This window comes from Bombus bifarius, unplaced genomic scaffold, assembly GCF_011952205.1.
Source record: "Bombus bifarius isolate JDL3187 unplaced genomic scaffold, Bbif_JDL3187 scf7180000008038, whole genome shotgun sequence".
In the NCBI taxonomy this organism is placed as follows: Eukaryota; Metazoa; Arthropoda; class Insecta; order Hymenoptera; family Apidae; genus Bombus; species Bombus bifarius.
The window spans coordinates 921,871-945,628 of NW_022884408.1; the positions used below are offsets into that span (position 1 = coordinate 921,871).

The 23,758-nt window shown below is 34.5% G+C and overlaps 1 protein-coding gene across 3 annotated transcripts in view; it reads left to right on the forward strand.

Moving 5' to 3' along the window:
- LOC117207548 (furin-like protease 2) overlaps positions 1 to 23,758 on the forward strand; it is a 422,104-nt gene that overhangs the window by 391,311 nt on the left and 7,035 nt on the right. For 2 of the 3 annotated variants that reach the window (XM_033447856.1, XM_033447858.1), the window contains 7 exons: positions 5,110 to 5,214; positions 10,493 to 10,696; positions 14,577 to 14,871; positions 19,158 to 19,330; positions 19,852 to 20,517; positions 21,918 to 22,134; positions 22,912 to 23,380. In XM_033447856.1, the coding sequence (XP_033303747.1) occupies positions 5,110 to 5,214; positions 10,493 to 10,696; positions 14,577 to 14,871; positions 19,158 to 19,330; positions 19,852 to 20,517; positions 21,918 to 22,134; positions 22,912 to 23,380 (2,129 nt within the window). The remainder of the gene's footprint in view (positions 1 to 5,109; positions 5,215 to 10,492; positions 10,697 to 14,576; positions 14,872 to 19,157; positions 19,331 to 19,851; positions 20,518 to 21,917; positions 22,135 to 22,911; positions 23,381 to 23,758) is intronic. The other variant, XM_033447857.1, reaches the window with a different exon arrangement.

The following is a 23,758-nucleotide window of genomic DNA, read 5'->3' on the forward strand; positions in this document are numbered from 1 at the left end:
ACTAAATTTCTACAAAAATTACAGGCTACAAAAATTTAAACAAAAAAATATCATCTATTTATTTATCAGTAGAATTACTTTACAGAGTTACTAACGAAACCTTCTTGGAAAGAATGGAAAGAAGGGTACATTCGAGGGAATGGTGTTATCAGAATTAGATTGTTAAACAATTCTTAAACAAAAGAGAAAGTCGGCTGGATGGTTCACCGATGAAGCGGCGTGGTTCGCTTCTCGTTGGTCAGCTCTCGATTCTCGTTTCTGGATGTATCAAACCACATTGCAAGGTAGCAGAAACGCGGCTGCCACGGTATCCGTTGCCTATATCCGGTTTGGCGGAGAGGGTGAAGCCACGATATCGCTGCTACGTGTTCAGCATCGCGGACAGAGGAATCGGTGATCGTAGAGCTTTTGCGGTTTTGCGTTCGATGTTAGCCGATGACGAAGTTCCTGTTTTACCCATGTACAAGGTCAAACCTATATTCTACCACATGAGTCATCTTGCTCGATTGAACTAATATTATTAGCGATATTTTAAAAGTCACAAGTCACAAATGCCTAAACAGCCAAAATTTGTCTACATATGTTGAAACAAGTTTGACAATAAAACGAATGAAATTTTATAAACTACGAGTTATCCGATTATCATATTTGATACAAAATTGTGGAACTCGTCGCTTGTCAAATCACTAATGTCATTAATTGTAATTTCTTGTTGCGAGTGAGGTGTAAGTGTTGTCCGTGATGATTGTAGATGCTGGCTGTAGATGTCGCTGATGGGGTACTGCTGATTTTCTTCCGTTTTTGATGCGTAGAAGAAAAATCGGACTCTAATCGTCGGGATTTGAACCCGGGTTCCGAACGTTCGTAATCTAAGGCGCTAACCATTGCGCTGCCGTCGGCCGACACTAGTTAGTGTCGAGTGGTGAGGTATTTGCTGTTGAGTGCCGCCACACGAGTTGGGAATTTTTAATTCTTAACACTAATTAAATCGTAAACTTCTAACAGTTTAGATTAGGTTAATTCATTTTCGACCACTCCATTCGAACACGTTTAGGAGATATCGCGTGAGACGTAGAATTAGATATCGAAAGATCCCATAAAAATCTACCAAGTCAAAATTCAAAAATAGCGACCGGATGGTATGAAAAGTGGATAGACGTAGCAAGTGCGCAGGTGATTTATCACTGGACGCTGAAACAGGGATTGCATGGTCGTGTACATACAGAGAGAAGGTCACAGTACGTGGTGAACGAGTACAAGCGCAGCATGGGCCGAATATAGGCAGTGTAGCAGATAACGATTAAGTTACCACAGCAACTAAAGAGAAGCCACTAAATCAAACCAAGCAAGAATGCCTTACGATAACCTCCGCATACCGTGGGTCATCGGTTTGCTGGTTAACGGACGTCCTTCGTCGAGGCTTTGCTTCCACTATCGTCCTTGGACAACGGCGAATTAAGGTAACATGAGCACCACAGAAGCCCCCGACTTTAAGGCTTGCGGGTTAGGTTCGGCAACGGAATTTCCGTTAAGTACCGTACACGTAAGTCTGGCCGTCAGAAGATCGCGGTTACGTGACTTCCGAGAAGTTTGTAGATGAACTGAGAACCCTGAAACGAAGATGACTAAACGAATGACAATTATTAATGATGATCTACTTGGACAAGTTGATAACAGAAATGCTATGAGGATCGGCTGACGCGACACTAGCGCCATGTGGACCTTAACTACTAGCGCAAAATGTACAACGTACATACATATTTATTTATCGATTTATGCATTTCTTTAAAGGTAACAGATTTGGGTTTCTCGAATACGACGCTAGAGTTTGTGTGATTTTAATATCTATCACTTACTATAGAACTGTCTTTAAACAAATTATTTGCCATAAATTTTATGATAATTTGAGTTTAGAATTATTTGAAGACGTTATATGAATTTCTTTGGATTTCTAAGGAATTTGTTTTAAATCTACTAGAAATCTGAATCTTTAACAGTGTGCTTCATCTTACAGGAGATGGTGAGAATTATGAAATCTCGAACAAGTTGACTGTATGTGCGTGTGATACTTTAAATTGATAATAAAGCAGTCCCAAAAGGATTTGAGTGTCTTTATTTTCAATAAATTCTTTCAATATTAATATTACGTTTTTCTTACTATTAAAATCTTGCAATTTATTTTGGTACATTTTTGATTATTTTTGTTTATTATAGTATTCCTGCGTATTCTTACAATTTTGCAAATGAAAATTGTAGTAAGAATATTTAAAACATAAGAAATTGCTGCACCAAGAATATAATTTCTTGATTAATTTCTCGGAAACAAAGGACCGTTCGTCCAAATCCTTTCGGAACTGTTTTACTATCAACTTAAAGCATCGAATGCATAAGCAACTCATGCGAGATTTCATAGTTCTTGCCACCTGCTTGTTAAGTAAGTTTGGTTGTTTCGTAATTAATTGCTAATGCGCGGTTGTTCATTTTCACTATCGGATGTATTTTTATTGAAATGTTCAAAAAATAATTTGTAAGTCAACTTATAATTGGATCAATTATCTCGAAATATTCAATCAAATCGATTATAACGTTCACTATCTATAGAAAAACTTCCATCCTCCCTTCTTCGTTCTTTCCACCCTTTCATGAATGCTCCATTGGTTCAGTGGAATATCCTTTCGAAATTACTTGATCGTGGAAGCGTAGTCGGTCACAGGAGCAACGCGAGTCGCCGTTAAGAATCCCTCTAGGATCCGCAGATCCGACGAAAGCCTGGCACCGAAGCGTCTTAAATCAGCGCGCAGACCGACTAGAAAACAATATCGGCGTTTCTCAAAGCCGTTTCTCTGCTCTCTCGTGAAATGGATTTCCGTGCACGTTGGGAAATCAAGCCAACAACTTGGTCCTGTGCACGCTACGCCAATGCTTCTCGACATTTTTATTCTCGTCCAGCCGCGGATCGATTGAGACTTGCTAGAAAAACCTTAATGACTTCGCCCTGAAACTGGCCAAGAATTCTTCAAACACTGTCGAAATCTCTAGTGATAGCTTCAAGTAGATACATTGAAAGTACCTTCAAAAATTATTCCACATTATACTCGATCAATATGAAACATATTGTAGGTATTGTTATAATTGACTGGGTTTCTTGATTTCAATTTAAAAATTGATGATATCTAATAAGAAATTTTTTAATAAAAAATAGCTAAAAGTAAAAATTTGAAAATGTTAATGGTTTTAACGTACAAGAATTCAGAAATTTGAAAATACGATAATACTATTAAGATTCTATTACGTTTGCTAAGTACAATGAGTTATGAAATGAATCATGAGATTATTAATGAATTATATATTGATATATATATATATATGATTTGGTTTGGATTTGCAAGTAAATATTGAACTTGATCCCATCACTACCGTGCTCAATATACGACAAGTTCGCGAAACCATCGAAAAGAAGGGCACGTCAAATTTTGTCGGATAAGCAACGAACAGATCGCGAACTGTCCGAAGATTCTTTGATAGATGCCAATACTATTATATTTTTCTGGCGATCTTTGACAGTCCGACAGTTCTGATCTTCCGCTGGCGATCGCTGGTTACCCTCGGAAACAGTGTCTTTCATGTGTTTTGTGTGAACACTGAGAGAAACTGTGGTATACTTGGCGTAAAAAGTTTTGTTGTTTCTTTTGTAAGTTAACTTTTTTAAGTTAACATTTGACAGTAAGAAAATAGTATAGTTTTAGTTTTAGTAGTAAACATAGGAATTTATATAATATTCGAAGTTTTTAAGTTAGGTGTGCAGGAAATAGGAAAGAGACTGTTATTTCAGGAAAAATAGTAAGATAAAGGAAATCTTCTGTCTGAAGTCGAAATCTTTTAATATTGAATTTATTTTCGGAACATTAGAAACTAATATTTTATTTATTTTGTTTTAAAATATGGAACAAAGAATGGAAGTGATAACATTTAAATTAAGATTAATAGTATAATGGTTAAAAAATATGTTTAATAATTCAACTCATTATTAGAATTTTGTATCTCTACCGAGTGATTGTTTTTAAATTTATGGTAGAAGTATAGTTTTGTTATTTGAAGATAACAAATCTCGAAACGAAGTCGATGGAGTGTAGTGAACCTTGACAGAATATTGATGGATAACTTACAATAGTGTGCGGATGTGCAGCAACACGCAATATCATTTTCAGAAAAACTTCGTCAGCGTCTGAACTTAACTGCTGACGGTTTTCACATAAATCCATAACACGCAAAGTATTATCTAGTTGCGGAAAAAAGGAATTTATAGTTTGCTTATATTAAACTCGAAAAAATTATAATAAGTCAAAAAATTACTCTTTACTGGACGAACATGCAAATTAAGGAAAGAATTGACTTTGAATTATTTATCCGATGATTTACCATGAATAAAACTCTCCTGATGAACATTCTCGTTATTCAAATATTTTGTCAGAATTTCTGATAAATTATATATGTATGTATATCTGTTATCATGGCATAGTTTGACAACCGCTGGAATACACGAATGTTGAAAGAAGACATTTTCATTATTGTCTTTGGTCCCGTAGTAGCGGTCAATAATATCGAGTTATCAAGCAACCGGTGAAAAGTGAACGGCTATACCTTTTAAAGTGCTCTTTCCCCTCACTCTCAATGATACTCTTCGGTCCATACTACCCGGAAATTGCAAATAAACCTCAAGATCCTTTAAATGTACCATTAGGATCCATTAAGAAACGCGATGAGCACTTTGGAAAGTACATTTTCCGAGAAATTGTCGTTTCAATTTTCAAGCTGGTAGCCATGAATGGGTACAGGGATGAAAAGGATGTGATTTTTATTTGAATTCAGGAGAATTGTCTGTTATCCTAGTAATTCAAGAACGAAACAAAAGCTTTATGTTTGTTGATAGAAACGAGTAAATACAAATTGCTATACATGATTGCGAGACTTCATTAAAAAGGAAGGATATGCGTCAATATTTTTTGCAGTCACTGTACGTTACCATTAGAAATTAGAATAATTATGCAAAACTTGTTAATGCTTGAAACAACCACGAAACTAACACAGGCTGGTTCTGTTTGTTCTTAGATTGGAGCACTGAGGGAATACTTCCTGTTCGCTGACAAACGACTTCACAAGAGATCCCTCTCCAGCAGCGAATCGCATCACAAGACTCTAAGGGATGAACCGAGGGTAAGTGATTCCATCTTTGGCGTGTCAGAAATGGTAAAGGCGGGTACTCATCAAACTTGAACAACTAACACGGGTACAGGTGCGAAATATATAGAAGCAGCGTAATTTCACGGCGTCTGCCATCGTGCCTGGCGCATTGTTTATCTTGGCATTCTAATTTTCTGCCAGCGTAATTCAAATGGTAATATTCTTCGACGTTAAATAATACCCTGCTGTTTTTTTCCGAAGTTGAAAGTTGTTTCATCTCTTGGCGATGGTGTTTACCTGGTTTATCTTGCGAATGAAAGAAGCGATTTAAACAACTTATGAAAATATCGTGAAAACTTTGTTGACACTTGTTACGTTGTAATATATGATATCTTATATTAGGTTGTCCGAAAAGTGTCTTTCTTTTACACACACGTCTTTTATACCAACGCATTTTTATACAAACATGAAACCTAATCTGTCGAACGTTGTGATCTTTATTTTGATAGAACAAAATAGATCATACGTAATTCGATAAAATAATATAAAACGGAAAATATTATGCATCCATTATTTCCTCATTAAACGAAAGAAATTTTTCGGACGACCTAATATTATATTCTTCAGATGTTATATATTTTTGTACGTTATACGCATTCTGCGAATTTTTGTACCTTTAAATTTATCATACACGCATAAAAACCTCCAAACTAATAATCGTACATCGAAAACAGAAAATGTTGTTCTTAAATGGTAATATTTCAGGTATGAGTAATTTTGCGATTTTTCAATTGAAATCTCTTGATTATCCAGTCGGTTTCATACCGAACTCTTCTAATAGTAACTCGCTACATCGTAACCAACCCATAATACTTATCACGGTAAAAAGTTATAAAAAGGCAGGGAGAAGTCTTAAGCATGGAACGTAGCATTAAAACAGAGAAGTGGCCATCGGATGACCGTCTCAGATCGTCGACAGTGTTCCCGTTCTCTTTTCAGCTAGCAAAAACACGGTGGAATATCGCGCTGTTTCTAGAGATAATATTGTGCTTGCACCATCTTTTCAGCTGCAGCCATTGTCTTTTTCTCGCCGATGAAGCACTTCGATGCGAGATGAAACGCTGCTGAAAAGGTTTATTCCACAAATACGGAACCATTACAGCACACAGTAATGTGTATTTATGACGAAGCTGTAGAAACAATCATCGAATGGATGAAATAACTGAAGGATATCTCGAGGAGCGATTAATCGGGATTTCTCGTTCATTCGATTGATATCCAAACCGATTGTGTTGTTAATGGAAAGTATTTTTTTTTCTTTTTTGTTTATGAACAGACGAAAGAGAAATAGATTTCTCGAAGATAATCAGTCTTAAGTTGGTTTATAAAGTGAAAAAGGATGTTTGACTTTGAAAAAGGAGTTATCTGTGTGGGGATCATTCTGTATTTTTAGTGAAAGATAAAAATAATTAATAACGTGAAAAATATATTTGGTAGAATATCTTTGTTTAAAAATGTACTTGCAAACATTTTGAATATCTTAAATTGTTCGAAACACTCTGTCCTATATTTCCTTACATTTTTATATTCTCTTATTGATTTTTCTTTAAATAACCATCTAATTCGACGAATTTTTAAAATCTTCCAAAATTCAAATGTGATGATGTTCAGATATACATGAATTAAAAACGACCATTGTAATTGGTTGATTTAATACCAACTCTTATTCAGGACATTTTGTCTTTTTTGTCACATTATCAGAAGTATCTAATCAGCTATTAAAAAATTTATATACCTAGAGTATCTAAATTTATAAAAGTAATATTATATATTTTAATTCGTCAAAGTTTGTAAAACCAGATTATGTTTCCCAATAAAGTGTATAAAAAATGGATTGTATTGTTCAAGCAACGATGGAATGTAGGAAAGCAGCTTTTACAACAAACAGTTACACATAGCAATTGTACTATCTAAACACTGTAACGTCCTTACCTAGGATCTTCCTGTATATACATACATACATACGTAGCATTTACTCAGCCGTCATGTAAGATTAAGATGGCGTGTTATGTCTAGATTAGTATTACCTATCAACAGTACTTACGTGGTACGCCAATGATTTACTGAAAACTAGAAATTTATAGGAATTATAACGCCATAGCAAGATTAGATTAGAAATCTCAAATAGTTAGTATTAAATGAACTACTGTTTCCAATACAATTCATTCAATTCGTTACTTTATTTTATGCACCCTTTCTCTAAAACACAGCTCAATTATCTACCTTATCAACTATGTAAAATCAATCTCACAGTCATTCATTAACCTGATTAATACACGATTGTTTCAGTATAATCGTGTATTGATCGGATTTCAAATAAAAATCAGCCGTGTTCATTAATTTGACTTGTACCGTACCGAAAATTGCTGCGGCGTATCGTTGCATAAACCAACCAATTATCCAAACTGTTTTATCCCCCAATTTATTCAAACCAACGGTACTTTACTAATAGCCTATAAATCGAATGACTATATTGTGCGTTACGATTACCATCATTCTCGCTTGTTAATTTCAACGTTCTAATCACCCGATTGAATTCTATTAACTACGTATTTAACTATATACGAACCATTAAAGCCAATATATTTTTATATATTAATATATTTTTACTTAATTAATATATTTTTACTTAGTACAGTTCGATGCACTCGTTGATAATCATTAGAATACGGATTCTTGTGTAGCTTTGGGATATTCGAAAGTGCTAATTACATAAAATACATATAATGTGTAAAAATATATAAAATGTTCAAAATACTCGTTATAAATTTAGTAGATAAAACAAACTTCTGTTTAGTTTATATTTCATTAGTTATGATCACAAAAATTTGAATTAAACTGCTTTGAAAAACGATCAATGTACCTTTTTAAATTTATGAAATGTTATTAAATAGCATCTCCGAACGAGTCAACCTCTTCTCTGTATCTTGTTACAAATTAAGGTGAACAACTTTGCAATTATTTAACTTCCAACGTGCTATAATGATTTAACTTTCTTTATCCATCTTTTTCTATAATAGACTTATATTTTCTATTTTCTCATATATCAATATTCTTTTTGTTTTTTGCAACCATCATTCATTATTATCATTCCTTCTCTCCCTTATATCATAGGTTTTTATATCCGTGATTTTCTAAATCTTTAGAAAAAAAATCTTCCAAATGAAACTTTACAAATGAAATATCTGTGATATAAGTAAATTTATCTAATAATCTCCGTATGAATCCACGGAGTCACGTTTTTACAGCTCTAAATAAGGAATTGATTTAATCTGGAAACAAAGTCAAACATCAGTTAGAAGTTAACACCTAAACTTTTCCCCGATTGAACTCACGAAACACAGAACGTTTGAAATCTCTACATATTCAGCGTCGCGTTTTTTCAAACATCGGAATGCTACGACCGTGACACTTACGGACGCGGAACGTAGACGAATCCTAGGAACTTTTGGCTGCTGGCCAAAATTCAGAGGCCGTGAATTTTCGTGGCGAGGCTTTAGCGTCGATATGAATGAAACGATGACCGGGGCGTCGCGCGTTTCACGCTCCGCTAGGTCGAAGCTCAACCGCGAAAACGGTACTCGTCGATGGTGCCATTTACAAGGCGCCATACGGCCGAATTCGTTTATATTTCGTGGAATTTTCCACCGCCTGCGTGTTTTTCCTGTTAAATTGGCGTGGGCTTGCTTAAATGTGCCACGTGTGAACTGTGAATACGCAAAATTCTTAATAGCAGCATACCAATAGACTGGTGCTTCTAAAACGTGACGTTATGCTGCAGATTGTTAGATCTCAAAGGAATATAATAGAAGTTCTAGATCAGTGCTTATAAAATATGTCATTTTATACGATAAAACTTTAAGGGCACGTAGTTTCTTTGGAATATCGCATATTTGATCAAAGTAATTTACATACATAAGCATCCAATATTCTTTTTCCATGAATATGTTTTGTTTCGTTATCCCAGATTTGTAAGGACTATTAGTTTGTGAATTTAAAAAGTCTTGGAATGGAACTGTTGTGTAATTTCTCCGTTCATAAATCTCTGTGAAACAATTTATGCGTTAAAACATTACTTAGGTGGAATAGGAAATATCTTGAATCTCCTCAAATACCAAATTTATGTCTCCAAAAACTTTCGTGACACTTTTCCCAAATTTAAATTCACATACGAAAATCACACGAATATTTTGATGTTTCATATTTTTATTCTAAATCTTCTCACTCAATGAGTACACATGATTTATAGCAAATTTCTCTTTCTTCAATATTGTCTATAATTCACGATTTTTGGAAAACGTAGTCAAAGAAGCTATTTAATCTTTCAATATACGAATCAAATAATTCGTATAATTATTGTCCCAACGGCCACATATATTCTGACTACTATAATATTATCTTAAACCAACAAAATTCTCAAACTCGCCACCGAGAGCAATCAATCGTTATCAATATTTCATTGCATTTAAATGGTATCAAAATTCCATATGAAATCTCATCAAAAGCACACGCGTCGCTAAACGCACAACTCTATTAATCGCTAAAACCGCTAAATTTCATGCGATATGAGAATACCGATCACATCAAGCGAAATAAATTTCAATTCCATTGCCACGATAAATCAATCTTGTTTAACGTTAACGTCACCCCAAGGATACCCGCATAAACGTATTTCTTATTCCCTTGAAACTCTTTAGTCTTACAACTCGTCTTTCAAACCAAATCTATTTCGACATCGAACACTTTCTATTTGAATTGAAAATAAGAACTAAAACAGTCAAATATGTAATTACTGCAAAAATATAATATATCAAACAAATACATTTATTTGAAAGTAAAGTTGTTTGCTAATAAACTCCAATTGTAAACAAAATTGTATGCTGTTTAATTATATCGGAATCGTCGTATGAACAATTCACAACGACTCAGTTAAAAAATTCCGAATTACAATTTTTGTCTAACTTCTCCCAGCTCGAACAATTATACCAAATGAATTTTAAATTGCCTATCAATCAACAGCAATTGCACTTCGTGTAGTCTTCGAATGTGTCGTTTTCGAAAACGTTTCCGAAAGTGAGTTTCGGCTCATAGAAGTTAGACGAGCTCTGTTCTAACGCATACCTAGAGCCAAGACATGTAACCAAATCACACATACGATTCTTGTTCCTTTGAATGTTCTCCAATTCGTACCTACACAATATAAAGTCCAAAATCTAAAGAAAGATTTGTTTGTTTTTTTTTTCTTTTGTAGGTACGGTGGTTCCAACAGCAACATGAGAAGAAACGCAAGAAGAGGGACTTCGTGCCCACGACGTTCTCGTTCGCCGATTATCCGGCGTTTTTCGATGAGTTTGGACCGCGTTCTAGGCAGGCCACGTTCCATCGACAAAGAAACAGAGGTGTGCCTCTTCAAAACCTGTTCACGGATCCGCTCTTTAAGGAACAGTGGTACCTGGTAAGTGGGCCCTTCGATTTTACTTCCCTGAAACCTCAACCAAAACGAACTACGTGACGAGACTACGTTTCGAGAACATGGCGGACTTAACGACGTACCAGTTATAACGTATTCCGGATTCACTTCGTCCTTCCAATTTGTCGAATCTATATTTTTGTCTACTTTTTGGGACTGAGATTGATATTTCCTAGAAATTTTATCGTTGATAATATAATAGATTATGGAAGTATTCTGCTTTAGGATTTCGGATATTTCGAGGATTTTTTTCTGAGGAAATCATAAGGTTTTTGGTCTCGGATTTCTGCACATATATTTACTAGTTAATATTCTCTATTTTCTTCAAGTGCGAATGAGTTAATAAATCGTTTAAAAAGAATTGTTGAAGTAACGTTTTTATTATAATATTCCAAATGTAAGGGCATATATATATATATAAATTTCTGAAACTGACTCGTTTCGGAACCATTTCATTTTCTGTGAGTATAAAAAGATTCTGATTTTCTTTCTCCAGTTAAAGACAATTAAACAAGACGTAAACAAACTACGTGTGACTTTTATCGTAAAAAGGAGATAAATTGATATAAATGTTTCATGCCTGTTTCCTTTTCTCCTTCCTTTATTACGTTTCTTACAATTATTATAGGTTTTCTTTTGTTTTTGGTGAGTTAATTCGCGGTTCATAGTTTCGTCGTGGTCTTGTTAAATATTCTCTGTACTTCGTTCGGGGAACGCTCCCACTTTTCTTGCATGGCTCGCCTCATTCAATTATCCTCTGTTTAACCGGTTAACAGGCAATCCTTTTTCACCTCCTTTTTCCGTGAACAATCCGTATCGAAATTTCCATTTTCTCGTTTTCAGTCCCGCGACCGAATCGATTCGCAGTTAAAACATTTGCACTCTGTTATTCGGAAAAAATTGCCTTCGTTTAATTTTCTGTTAAACGTTATTCAACTTTTGCGTTCTGTTTTCGAGATATTTGCGTGAAATGTTCACTGTTTATAGCAAGCGTGAAAAAATTTTGTCGATAGAAAATGTGCAAATTGTTAATTGAATTTTACAAGGCTTTTGCAAATAAAACTGCAGATTCATAAATTCGAGTTTGATAAATTAACCCATTAAACGACATACAGTGAAGTAATGCAATATTATTAGATGAAATAAATAACTTACATGGTGTTTTAACGAAGCACAAAAGATGCGTATTAGTATACTTTATAGAAACTTATTAGCTGCATAAATTCTCGCACACAAGAATTTTCATTATTTAAGAGAAAATGGAATTATATGTATCGTTAAGAAAAATTTTAGAAGAAATTGAGAATAAGTGTTGTTTCTATTTATTGACACGGCCAGAATGCGACGAAAATAAAAATAATTGGAAATAAATGACGCACAAAGAGGCACAATGTAAAAATCAAATTATTTCGAGGCCGATATACCGTAGATGTTAAAAATTTCAGCCACATAACCGTGACAAACTGACAGAGATATGGTTGCCAAGCAACCGAGCTGTGCGAAAATTTCCCCTCAATTGTAATTCAGTGAATTTCCCGCGAACCTTCCACGCTCGATAAAGGCTACGATTGAGATAAACAGATTAGCGTTAAAGATACGCGAAACATACAAACAACGGCCTGCACTAAGGCAATCGCCGAAACATCGAACGATGCTTGCTTTAGCCATATACAGGGTGGTTGGTAACTGGTCGTACAAGCGGAAAGGAGGTAATTCTACGCGAAAAAAGAAGTCGAAAATATAAAATAAAAATTTTTCGTTTGAAGCTTTGTTTTCGAGAAAATCGACTTTGAATTTTCGCTCGGTACGCGTGCACTTTATCACGTCTCGTTATAACGGATCGTTGTCTCGATGGAAAAATTAAAAAAAAAATTTTTTTTTAATTTTCATTCTATATTTTCGACTTCTTTTTTTCGCGTAGAAACACCCCCTTTCCGCTTATACTACCAGTTACCAACTACCCTGTATACTTGTATATAATTGATGTATATACCCTGTATATAATTGATTCGTTGAAATCATAGAAAGGAGAAAAACCACATTAGGAGAGAGAGATTATATGAAATGCGTAATACATATTCCGAACGATTAAACTTCCGAATAAAATTCATATTTTATGATCAATTATAACTATTTATTGTATTATCGCGTTAATAATCACGCGACTATTATAACAATTTTATAACTAAATATTTATCCAATCTCGCTTTAATACACATGAAACTCGACTATCATGGTTACATTGGTCAAACTTGGTTACATTGGTGAATAAACAAATCTGAAAATACATATACATATATAGAAATTACAAAATACTTATTTCACACAGATCGCGAAAGCCAATTATTCATTATATTAGTAAATCTCAACGTTTAATAGGATCACATTTAACAATTCTTAGTAGTACGTATATAACGTACATCAAATTTTTTACCAAATATGTATTTGCAATCTATATCTCGTAGCTTCTAGAGACATTTTTAGATTGATTTCAAATTTGACAAACTAACTAACCATAATAATTCTGTCTCATTACAGAGCTAGTGAGCTAATGTTTGTTTCACAAACCATCGAAAAATGAATTCTAATGAAGGATATCTCAACCGAATTAGTCGTATTAAACGCAAACGATGAATTGCGGTTTGAAATATACAGATTTGCCGACAAGAAATATACGCGTTGTAGACTGTGGTGAAATAAATGGATGCAATTGGGTAATAACGTATTTTGTCAGAAATGAAATATCACGTTTTCAATACTTGAAATTAATTAACTCCTATAATGGTCGTACATAAATATCAGCTGGTTCTTTCGTGTACGAAACGCTGTAATAACGGTAAATCACGTTCCGTACGTGTCAGGGTGAATGAATTTATTGTTCATACAACGTCGGAACTCTTCGATATAATTCTAATCAAATTTCTGTCTATATGACGAATGGCTGTCGAATGTGGAAGGATAGGAACGACGCGTCTCGTCGATAAAATACCTCTAGACTCTTCTGAATTATGTGTTATACGAAAAATTACTATTGATAAAACTATTGCACGGCTTCAAGGCATCGATTACATGGTATGTGTGTTGTTTTATGAGCGAAGACGCGTGGAAGATCAATGAAGGGTGTACCTTTACTTTATGTAAAATGTTACGTATTTTATGTACAAATTTCAAAAATTCACGAAACTTCGGTAAAACGATATTAACTGACTCCTTCACGTTTCTGGCACGTAAAACAATCACGAAACTTTTAAGTAATTATCTACTCGGATAACAGTCAAAGTTAAACCCTTAATAATGCTTTCATCAGATACTTAAATTGGTTTCGAAAGTGTAGCGCTATGAAGCATAACAGACATACCTATCTACAATAAGTGTATAGAGCTATGAATGCCAGCCTGTAGCGATCTGACCTACATTTCTTCCAGGATGTGCGTACGCTTAAAATAGTAGTCATAGCAAAAAAAGAACACATACGCTGCCTGTCACTGGCCAGCGCACAATTAATGAGGTTGTGATTGGTCAGGGACGCGAGTAGAAGATCCGAATATGCGACAGAAAAATTCGATTCTCTTCAAACGATAATATCTCAGCAACGGAAAGTTGGATCGAAATGGAACAAATAGTATTTTTGGAGGAAGATATACTCTTTCTGATAGCTTCAACTAACCTTAAAAATTTTTATTAGTTTCCCAACAGTAGTCGATTAAATTTCTAGTAACTTCAATAGTTATTACTCGTGTACCTAAGGTTTATTGGAACAAACATGTATACATATATTTTCTGAATAATGTCATTTATAATGGTGTCGTTGATCGTTTACACTCTACTCCATGTTAATCAAGAAATAACACTGAACTAATTCCAGAACGGCGGAGCTAAGGACGGTTATGATATGAATCTTGGTCCAGCATGGCAAAAGGGTTACACTGGCAAAGGTGTGGTCGTGTCGATCCTCGATGACGGTATACAGACGAATCATCCGGACCTGGCTTTGAATTACGATCACCAAGCTAGCACAGACATCAATGACAATGACAATGACCCAATGCCAAGAGACAACGGTGACAACAAGCACGGAACACGCTGTGCTGGTGAGGTTGCTGCGGTCGCCTTCAACCAATACTGCGGTGTCGGTGTTGCCTACAATGCAAGCATAGGAGGTAAAAATTTATCAATTTCTCCTTGTTGTTAATCACTTAATAGTCTAATAAAACAGTCTGACAACTAGTAACAAAATTAAAAATTTAGGTCAAAAAGATATATAGATTTTTGTGCTCTAAACTACACTTTCATACATGATAAAAAAGAAAAAAAATGGGGAAAAACGTATTTTACAACTATCTTTCTCAGTACACTATACAAGATATGCCAGTACAAAGAATTATATTAGATATATTAGTTATAAATTTCATACTTAGAAAATCATAGAATCGATTAAAATTGCGAGAAGAATCGAGCTACTTGTGCAAAAATTCGCGACGACGTTCTTAAGACGCAGAAAACCTTCAAAAAGGAGATAAAAAAGATGTAAAAGTTTCGCGCTATAAATAACCATCTAGCTTTCTGGGAACTCCGTTCCAGAATGAAAGCGCAACTGCAGCGAATTAAATTTCATTCGGATACACGATCCTCTTTATTAGATGCGACTTCGCTATTATTCTATACGAATTGCGATCTCTTTCTCTTTTCTGAGATGTTTTTCTCGAGTTCCAATTCGAAAAGATAACGAAAATGAAGTTTGACAAATTTCTGGGAAATGATCGTATTTACTTCGGTTTGCAGAATCGAGAATTACGAGATTAAGTTAGGTTAGGTTTCGTGGATATGGTTTAGCACGCGACCGAAGGACATCATTGCATTGGTTTCTAAAATTCGTTTACACAAACAATTATCATTTGTCAAGACGAAGAATAAACACGAGCAATAGATATACTATTAAGTTATATAAAAAATAATACAGCGAAATCTCGGTTGTCGAACATAATTGGTTCCAGAAAGATTGTTCGTATATCGACATATTCGAAAATTGAAGAGTACTTGATATAAAATGGATTAATCCTTTGCCAAACGACAAATGATTACTTCTTTATATTTTTATAACGGTATTTAATTCATAAAGTCAGATACAGAGACAATAAAAATGCATAAAATTTTACATAAAAAGAACGTGTAAATCCAATAAATACATACTTTAGTAAGGGAAATTCCTTTTCATAAAACCATGGGGTATTGTATGTTAATTAGCTTAAATCCGAGATGCAAACGCCATCCTCATATTTAGGTATAATTTCTCCTTTCATCTCTATTTAACAACTGTCTCTATTTAACTGGATTTAACAACTTTTTCGGCCCAATACTAACTTATTTAATAATAATTTATTTAAAAAAGCGATAAAACATAGATCAACGCAGAAGATTATGAAAAGACACTACAAATTCGAATAGAAATGTGCACTGAATGGAGACTCCGACGTGGCGTAACTAATGCTACCCCTACCATGGTACGCGGAGCACGCGATTGCATGCTTGGAAACGAAAATTCTGTGAGGAAATTGATGCGTCTTTTTTTTCAGAAAACATGATCGAGATCCGATTTTTTCGGGATGAGATTCCTTTGATAACCGAGCTTTTACTATACAGGTATTTTAAAAAATCAACAAGAAAACAGAAATGTTTATTAAAAATAGAATTTCGAAAACTAGTAAACAAATGAAAAGCTATTGTGAAGAAGGGATTGGTTTATTTCAACCGTTTGTAAAGAGAAGAATACTCGTACTGCAGTGGATACTCAATAAACGAGTATTAGTTTTAAAAAAGAGAGAAACATTCATAAAATAACCTGATATTTTTTTATGGAACGTAGAAAAATATTTATTGGCATAGAAGTAGTATTATTGTAGATTATACTATAAGAGTTACATAATAGTAATGAAATAATGAAATAATAGTATTGGAGAATACTGATCTGCACAAAAGTTACTTGTTTAATGAAGCAAATATCATAGTACACAGATGCTTTAACAATTTTGTGTAATCAAATTCACGCACGGTATTAATATTATAATTATGCGTTATTCCATGGATGTTAATTATAATCAGATTATGAATCATCGCGTGCAATTTTCAATTTGCATAACTATTGGAGGCAGCATAATAATGTTTTCCTGGAATTTTATATTTGCTTTAGTTGTGTTCATAAAACCATGAAAATGTCAGTTTAATTATAATTCTTCTAATTTCTATTTTTAGTTTTAATTTTACTGTCATCCATAAATATTTATAATGTATTAATTCTCTGAAGAATTTTTTGCAAGTTATTTATACAATGTAATCTAAAACAGTAGCCCGAATATGGCGCATTTTCCTCGTAAAACAATTTCCGGGTATTCTGTCTGCCGGGTGTTGACACTTGAAACTATCATCTGTTAGAAACTCTGAACAATGGGTCCATTTCAAAATTAACATCACGCATCCTTGCAGACATTTCCTGCACATAAATTTTGTGCTTCCATAGCGTCCACCAATACGCATAAACTGTAACATTTCCATCTAATAGAATCTCCAATTTCCAGACAATATGTCTGATTATTTCATTAAAATTCTTCTTGACCTATTTTTCTAAATTCTCTGTAACTAGAACAATTCTAACAAAAATCTCCAGCTATTCAGTTCCTCGTGATTTTTGTCGTCGTTTTTAATCCATTGATTAAATAACCAATAAATTAATCAAACACATGATCAAAATAGATTTTTTCTTTGAACTTGAACTTGAGTGTATGTGTTTCACGTGTATTTTCTTTTCTTTTCTTTCTATTAATTTATTATTAATTTTCATTTCTCTTTTACATCATTTAGTAATTAATCTGATATAATATAGCTTGTCCTCGCGAAGAGAATGATTTTGAAAAGTTGCTCCTTTGTTGTTAAACTTAATGATGCAATTCCTATAAAATGTTTTTTTTTAACATAGAGTGCATTTATGAATACACAAAGGGTTAAAATCAGTAAAACAATTCAACAAATGATAAAAAAATAATTAATCTCAAAAGACCTTTCTATTATATAATTCCCAAATCAATAAAGGACGCCACAGATACATATTTTATTCGATTAATCTACAAAGTCTCACTTTAATATTCTTTAACTCCCAAGAGAGCGAGAAAATTTCATCCTCAACGATCTCGTTTACGCCGCTTAATCGCGTTCGAACAATCACATCTCCATTGGCTTGTTGCGAACATTCTTATCACCAATTCGAGCATTTTGCATTCAATTTACTTCCTTCTTCCACATCCCGCGACGATTACTTAAACGTTACTCATACATCGATATCGACACGCTATTATCCTTATAAATAGTAATGGGCTTAAAATAGATAAATCAAGTTCAATATGTATACTTATAAATACAAATCAAATACAGTTTCATCATACAGTTCACTTTATAAATAAATATACTATCTTTATAAATAAGAATACTAACTTTTCAAAGTAAATTTTACCATATCATAGTATTACATGATAATGCTAATAAAAAATAAAATCGACTAGGATTTTTCTATTCGAAGACTACAGGAGAATAACACCATGGTTCACATTTTCCATTTTTCCAGAGCAACAACTTGGAGATTAAACTTTTCGCCCTCTAAAATGTCACAGGTCTTTCTTAGAAGAATTGTCTTTTTTTTCTGTAGTGAATGATTTTCTTCGGATAGCTTTCACAGGTTTCTAGAATGCTCCATTTCCCATCTATGTCTTTCGAGTAAGTTTTGTAAACGAATAAGTTTCATTATTTCATGGAAGTTCATAATAAAAACGCTACAATCCTATCGAACTCATTACTGTAATGTCAACATTCAAATCTTCTCGCGATTTAAGTCCGTCGCTAGTTATAAGTCGTTTCATCTCGAGAGAATATCGGGTTCCGATAACATTATCGGCCCGTTTCCATTAAAATGCATGTCAACAGCTCCGTGTTCGATTTAACGCGTTCAGAATAACGTATAACAGCGCAACGGCATCGGAGAGACCAGTTTTCCTTCCGATGGAATTTAATGATTAAACTAGAAGAGGAAGAAAGAAAGAGAGAGAAAAGAGGGGGAGAACAGCGTAATTAGAATTCCATAGGGTCTCTACTTTCTTACCGATTAGCCTGTTTTGTTTCTTGGATGGAGGGTCGAAAGCGCGAATTCCATGGAAATCGGCGAACTTGAGGGGTAACGAGAAGGAGAGCTATCTAAAACTACGTTCACACTGTATATACCTATAACAAAACACGCTAAATGGCAACATTATATAACATGTTATGGAAACAAAAGAAGGGAATATTATGTAACATTGTTATATAGCGTAAATGCAGTTTAACGAGCTATAGTGACATGATATATAGCAATGTCTCGCTATATCGTGTAGATGCAGCTTAACGCACATACCATCTATGTTCTCAGGCGTGCGAATGCTCGATGGCCCGGTAAACGATGCCGTCGAAGCCAGAGCGCTGGGATTGAATCCTGATCATATCGACATATACAGTGCTTCTTGGGGCCCTGAAGACGATGGCAAAACTGTCGATGGCCCAGGCCCTCTTGCCAGGAGGGCGTTCATCTATGGTGTCACCAGCGTAAGTTGCCTTCACTGTAATTCTTTAATACTTCATCTACCACATACGAATTAAATGTATACGTAGAAAAACCGATTAATGCTAGTACAGTCTCTTCCGGAATGATACGGAAAAACAAAACACTCTACAAATGAAAAAATAATTAAGTAAATCGACGAGAAAAAATTATTTATATGGTACTTCTAATTATTGCCTCAGCTATGCTCCTCTCTGTATATTTCTTAGATCTGGATTCTGTGATGGTATGTTAATCCATGATGTTCCCATTTGGAAGTATAATACACTTTGTATACTTTGTATAATATGGTTCCAAGTATCAACATCATGCATTTACGATATAGCATACAGAGTATGTTATAATATAACAAATGTTACAATAACAATTTATAACGATATGTACTTTGTATATACAAAGAGTGCATTATATTCCCAAACAGCAACGCCATGTATTTAAGAGTAAATGTGTCACCACATAACCCAAACCTCAAAGCCTCAAAAATCATTAAAAACAATGTGAACAGGGTCGCAAAGGCAAAGGTTCCATCTTCGTCTGGGCGTCAGGTAACGGTGGTCGGCACACGGATTCCTGCAACTGCGACGGTTACACGAACAGCATCTTCACCCTCTCCATCTCCAGCGCGACTCAGGGTGGCTACAAACCATGGTACCTCGAAGAATGCAGCTCAACGCTCGCTTCAACTTACTCCTCTGGTACACCAGGCAACGACAAAAGCGTTGCTACGGTAGACATGGACGCGAAACTGAGACCAGATCATATCTGCACGGTGGAGCATACAGGAACATCCGCCTCGGCCCCATTGGCTGCTGGCATCGCTGCTCTAGCACTCGAGGCGAACCCAAGCCTCACGTGGAGGGATATGCAATACCTGGTGGTACTCACCTCGAGATCAGGACCACTCGAAAAGGAACCAGGTTGGATCTTGAATGGAGTGAAGAGAAAGGTCTCCCACAAATTCGGTTACGGGCTCATGGACGCCGGGGCTATGGTGAACCTGGCCGAGCAGTGGACCAACGTGCCGCCTCAACATATCTGCAAGTCCGATGAGATCAACGAGGAAAGGCGTATCGATCCAACCTATGGGTATACGCTCAGTGTGTATATGGATGTAACTGGATGCGCTGGCTCTTTGAACGAGGTTCGGTTCCTAGAACACGTACAGTGCAAGGTAAGAAACTTGACAGGAACGATACAATAAGATATTTTGAAGCTTACCGTTTATTAATGGTAATTATAGTTATCCACACGCTTCTTCAATATTAACGGTAGCTATAATCACCCATTATCGTACGCTCACTGTATCTTGCATAATTACCGATGTCCACACACAGCCGTTAGAATTTCGCATCACAGACACTTACGAATATATCACAAACGAATTGAATATTTTCAATGAATACACCAAAGATTCAGGAAACAAACGTATTAAATCAATGCATAGAAAAAAAGAGAGACTATTGTCTTATATTTTCATTAACAAGCTCTGCATGGAAAAGGAGAATGAGAATTTTGTCTTACATTTTTATTAACAAGATAATGTTATACCTATGCTTGTAATTCTCCATGTATACATGAATAAAAATTCTTCTTTTATGGGGCGATATATTTCAGGATAAGGAAACAAACGATTAGACAAAAAAGAGTATAAAGTGATTGTATGCAAAAATCTGACGGAAGGAAGAGAAAATGCAAGAACGTTTATAATAACATTTATTTTCACTTTATGTATATGTAAATGTATATTTTGTTCTGGCTTATGATTCATAAAACGGCTTTAAAAAAAATTTACATTTTAATGATACCGTGAATTCGTCGCGTCTATGGCCGGAAACTTGCAAATGTTCGTACTATTCGTAACACGCGAATTTAAATGATTGTACCATTAAAAATGTATTCAACCGAGTTGAAAGGTATTCTTACGCAAAAAATAATGTATGACGAGAATATTCTCATTTCCGAACAAATCATACGCGCAAACATTATTTTAAAAAATTATTTTTCCCCGTGCGAAATCTGCTCTATTCAATTTGGTTCGATAATTCCGCATTCCGCGAATATCTAATTGGGTGAATTAGTGAAAATAACCACCTGAAATAACTCGTTACCTATTGACTTTGTCAAAAAATATTGGAAATAAAATTTATTGTATTCGACTAACCTAGGACAAAAACAAAGTAAATACATAAATACCGCTTCGTGACTATCCTCGTCTTTTGTACATTAAAAGTCAAAATATCTGCTAAGTTTACGATTTTATCGCGGAAAATACAAGGGATAAAAAGATAAAAATTAAATTATTCAACTATACGTATTCATTTGATCAGGCGCCTCGAATACAACAAATTTTATTTCAAACATTATTTTGTTAAATTCAACACGTAATGAGTTATTTCAGATGAACATTCTTATATACATGTACATATAATTGGATATATATATGTTTGATTTCTTTCTAAATGTAAAGCATAAATGTAATGCAAAGGATTTACATAGGATTAACGGTATTTATACTGTATTTTATACTTTAGTACTTTGGAAAGATAACGATATCTAATAATTTTCGACCAGGTGTCTTTAAGGTTCTTCCCACGTGGAAATTTGAGATTACTGCTGACCTCTCCAATGGGTACTACGTCGACATTATTGTTTGAGAGACCACGAGATGTTCTTAGTTCCAGCTTCGATGACTGGCCTTTCCTCAGCGTGCATTTCTGGAGTGAGAAGGCGGACGGCCGATGGACCCTACAGATCATTAATGCAGGAAATCGGCACGTAAATTCTCCAGGCAAGTAACCGTATCGCTTCAAAATTAAAGTGCTATGCGAATTTATATCATAAATTGTTGTTTATAGGTTTGATGATTTCATCACTTGATCCATATGTTTGAACAAGATTCTCATTTGGAGGGTTAAAATGTCGATATAAATTAAAACAAGAATTCTTGTCTAATCATGCATTTCAATTTCTATAAATTATAATTTCATCTTTTGCCATATTATCTAATTATATTTTATCATATATTCATAATTTCGAAAATATATTGAAATTAAAATATAATGAAGAATATATTAAACTTTTTATAACAATAAACGTTAAACATATAGTTTTATAAAAAAATACAGTTAATAATTATAAAAGGAAGTTTAAAATTTAAACACTATGAATATTAGTGTAACTTTTTTTTACTAAACGTTCTTTATCACATTATATTTTATTATAAAATATTTAACAGATGGCAACTGTTCTTATCAAAGAGTTACGATAAGCAGAAGATATTCTTTTATTTAATTTAATGTTTATTTTTTCAGGAATCGCGTCACTCATGCTATCATCGGACAATTAGATCTAAGGATAGATATATCCAACTAGTGGAAAAATTTTTTAACGGAAATATTTTTTTAACGAGAGAAGGATATGGAAATGAAAAATACTATTAATAACCATACTTGATTATTCAGATTTGCAATACCATACATAACAAAATTAAATTTTTCTAATCTGCAATCTTGACAAAAATCGACTTTATTATTGAATATTATAATTATAATCTTTACTGTTACAGGGATCCTGAAGAAGTGGCAGTTGATCTTCTACGGAACCGCGACCAACCCGATCAGGATACGGACACGACAATTTAACCCGGTACAAGCGCATTCTTCGTACGCCTCCGCGCATTATCCATTTCCTGTAGACGATGATCCGCTAGCGCTGGGCCATCGCGGCGACGTCGACTTCTTTCCTTCCTCTACCTTTCAGGGCTACCAGGGCTACCCCTATGTCGGAGCTGCATCCAATGTCCAGGCATCAGTGGCAACTTTAGATGGTTCTTCAGCGCCAATCCTGACCAATCGGCTTCCTGGAGATACGTCATCTTCTTTCGATTCGCCATCGTCTTCGTCTCAAGTCGGAGATGACTCGCTGGACACTACTAGAAAGATTCTTCATGACTGTGATCCTCAATGTGATTCTCAGGGATGTTATGGAAAAGGACCCACGCAGTGCATTGCTTGCAAGAATTACCGGTTGGACAAGTAAGCGAGTTCTTTGTGTTTTTGTTACTTGCTTTTTTTTGCATGCTATTTATTGTAATAGACTCATTTTAATACAAATACATCTTTTGTTTATAAGTATTAACAGATAAAGATAGAAGATAATATAAACTTTAAATGTTGTAGGAAGTTATTAGAGAATTTAAGGATTATTATTTGAGATTTTAAGCTTCCACGATGATTATTAGGTAACATAGGTACATATTTATGGTTTTTCGGGTGGATCGCATTGTAATTGAGCATTGCACTTTGTGCCGACATTTGTTGAAGTAGCATCAGATCTACACCGAAGAAATGACCTGCAAGGTTATTAAAATAATTTTATCTGATGACATTTTAAAGCAACGTTTTAAATTAGTT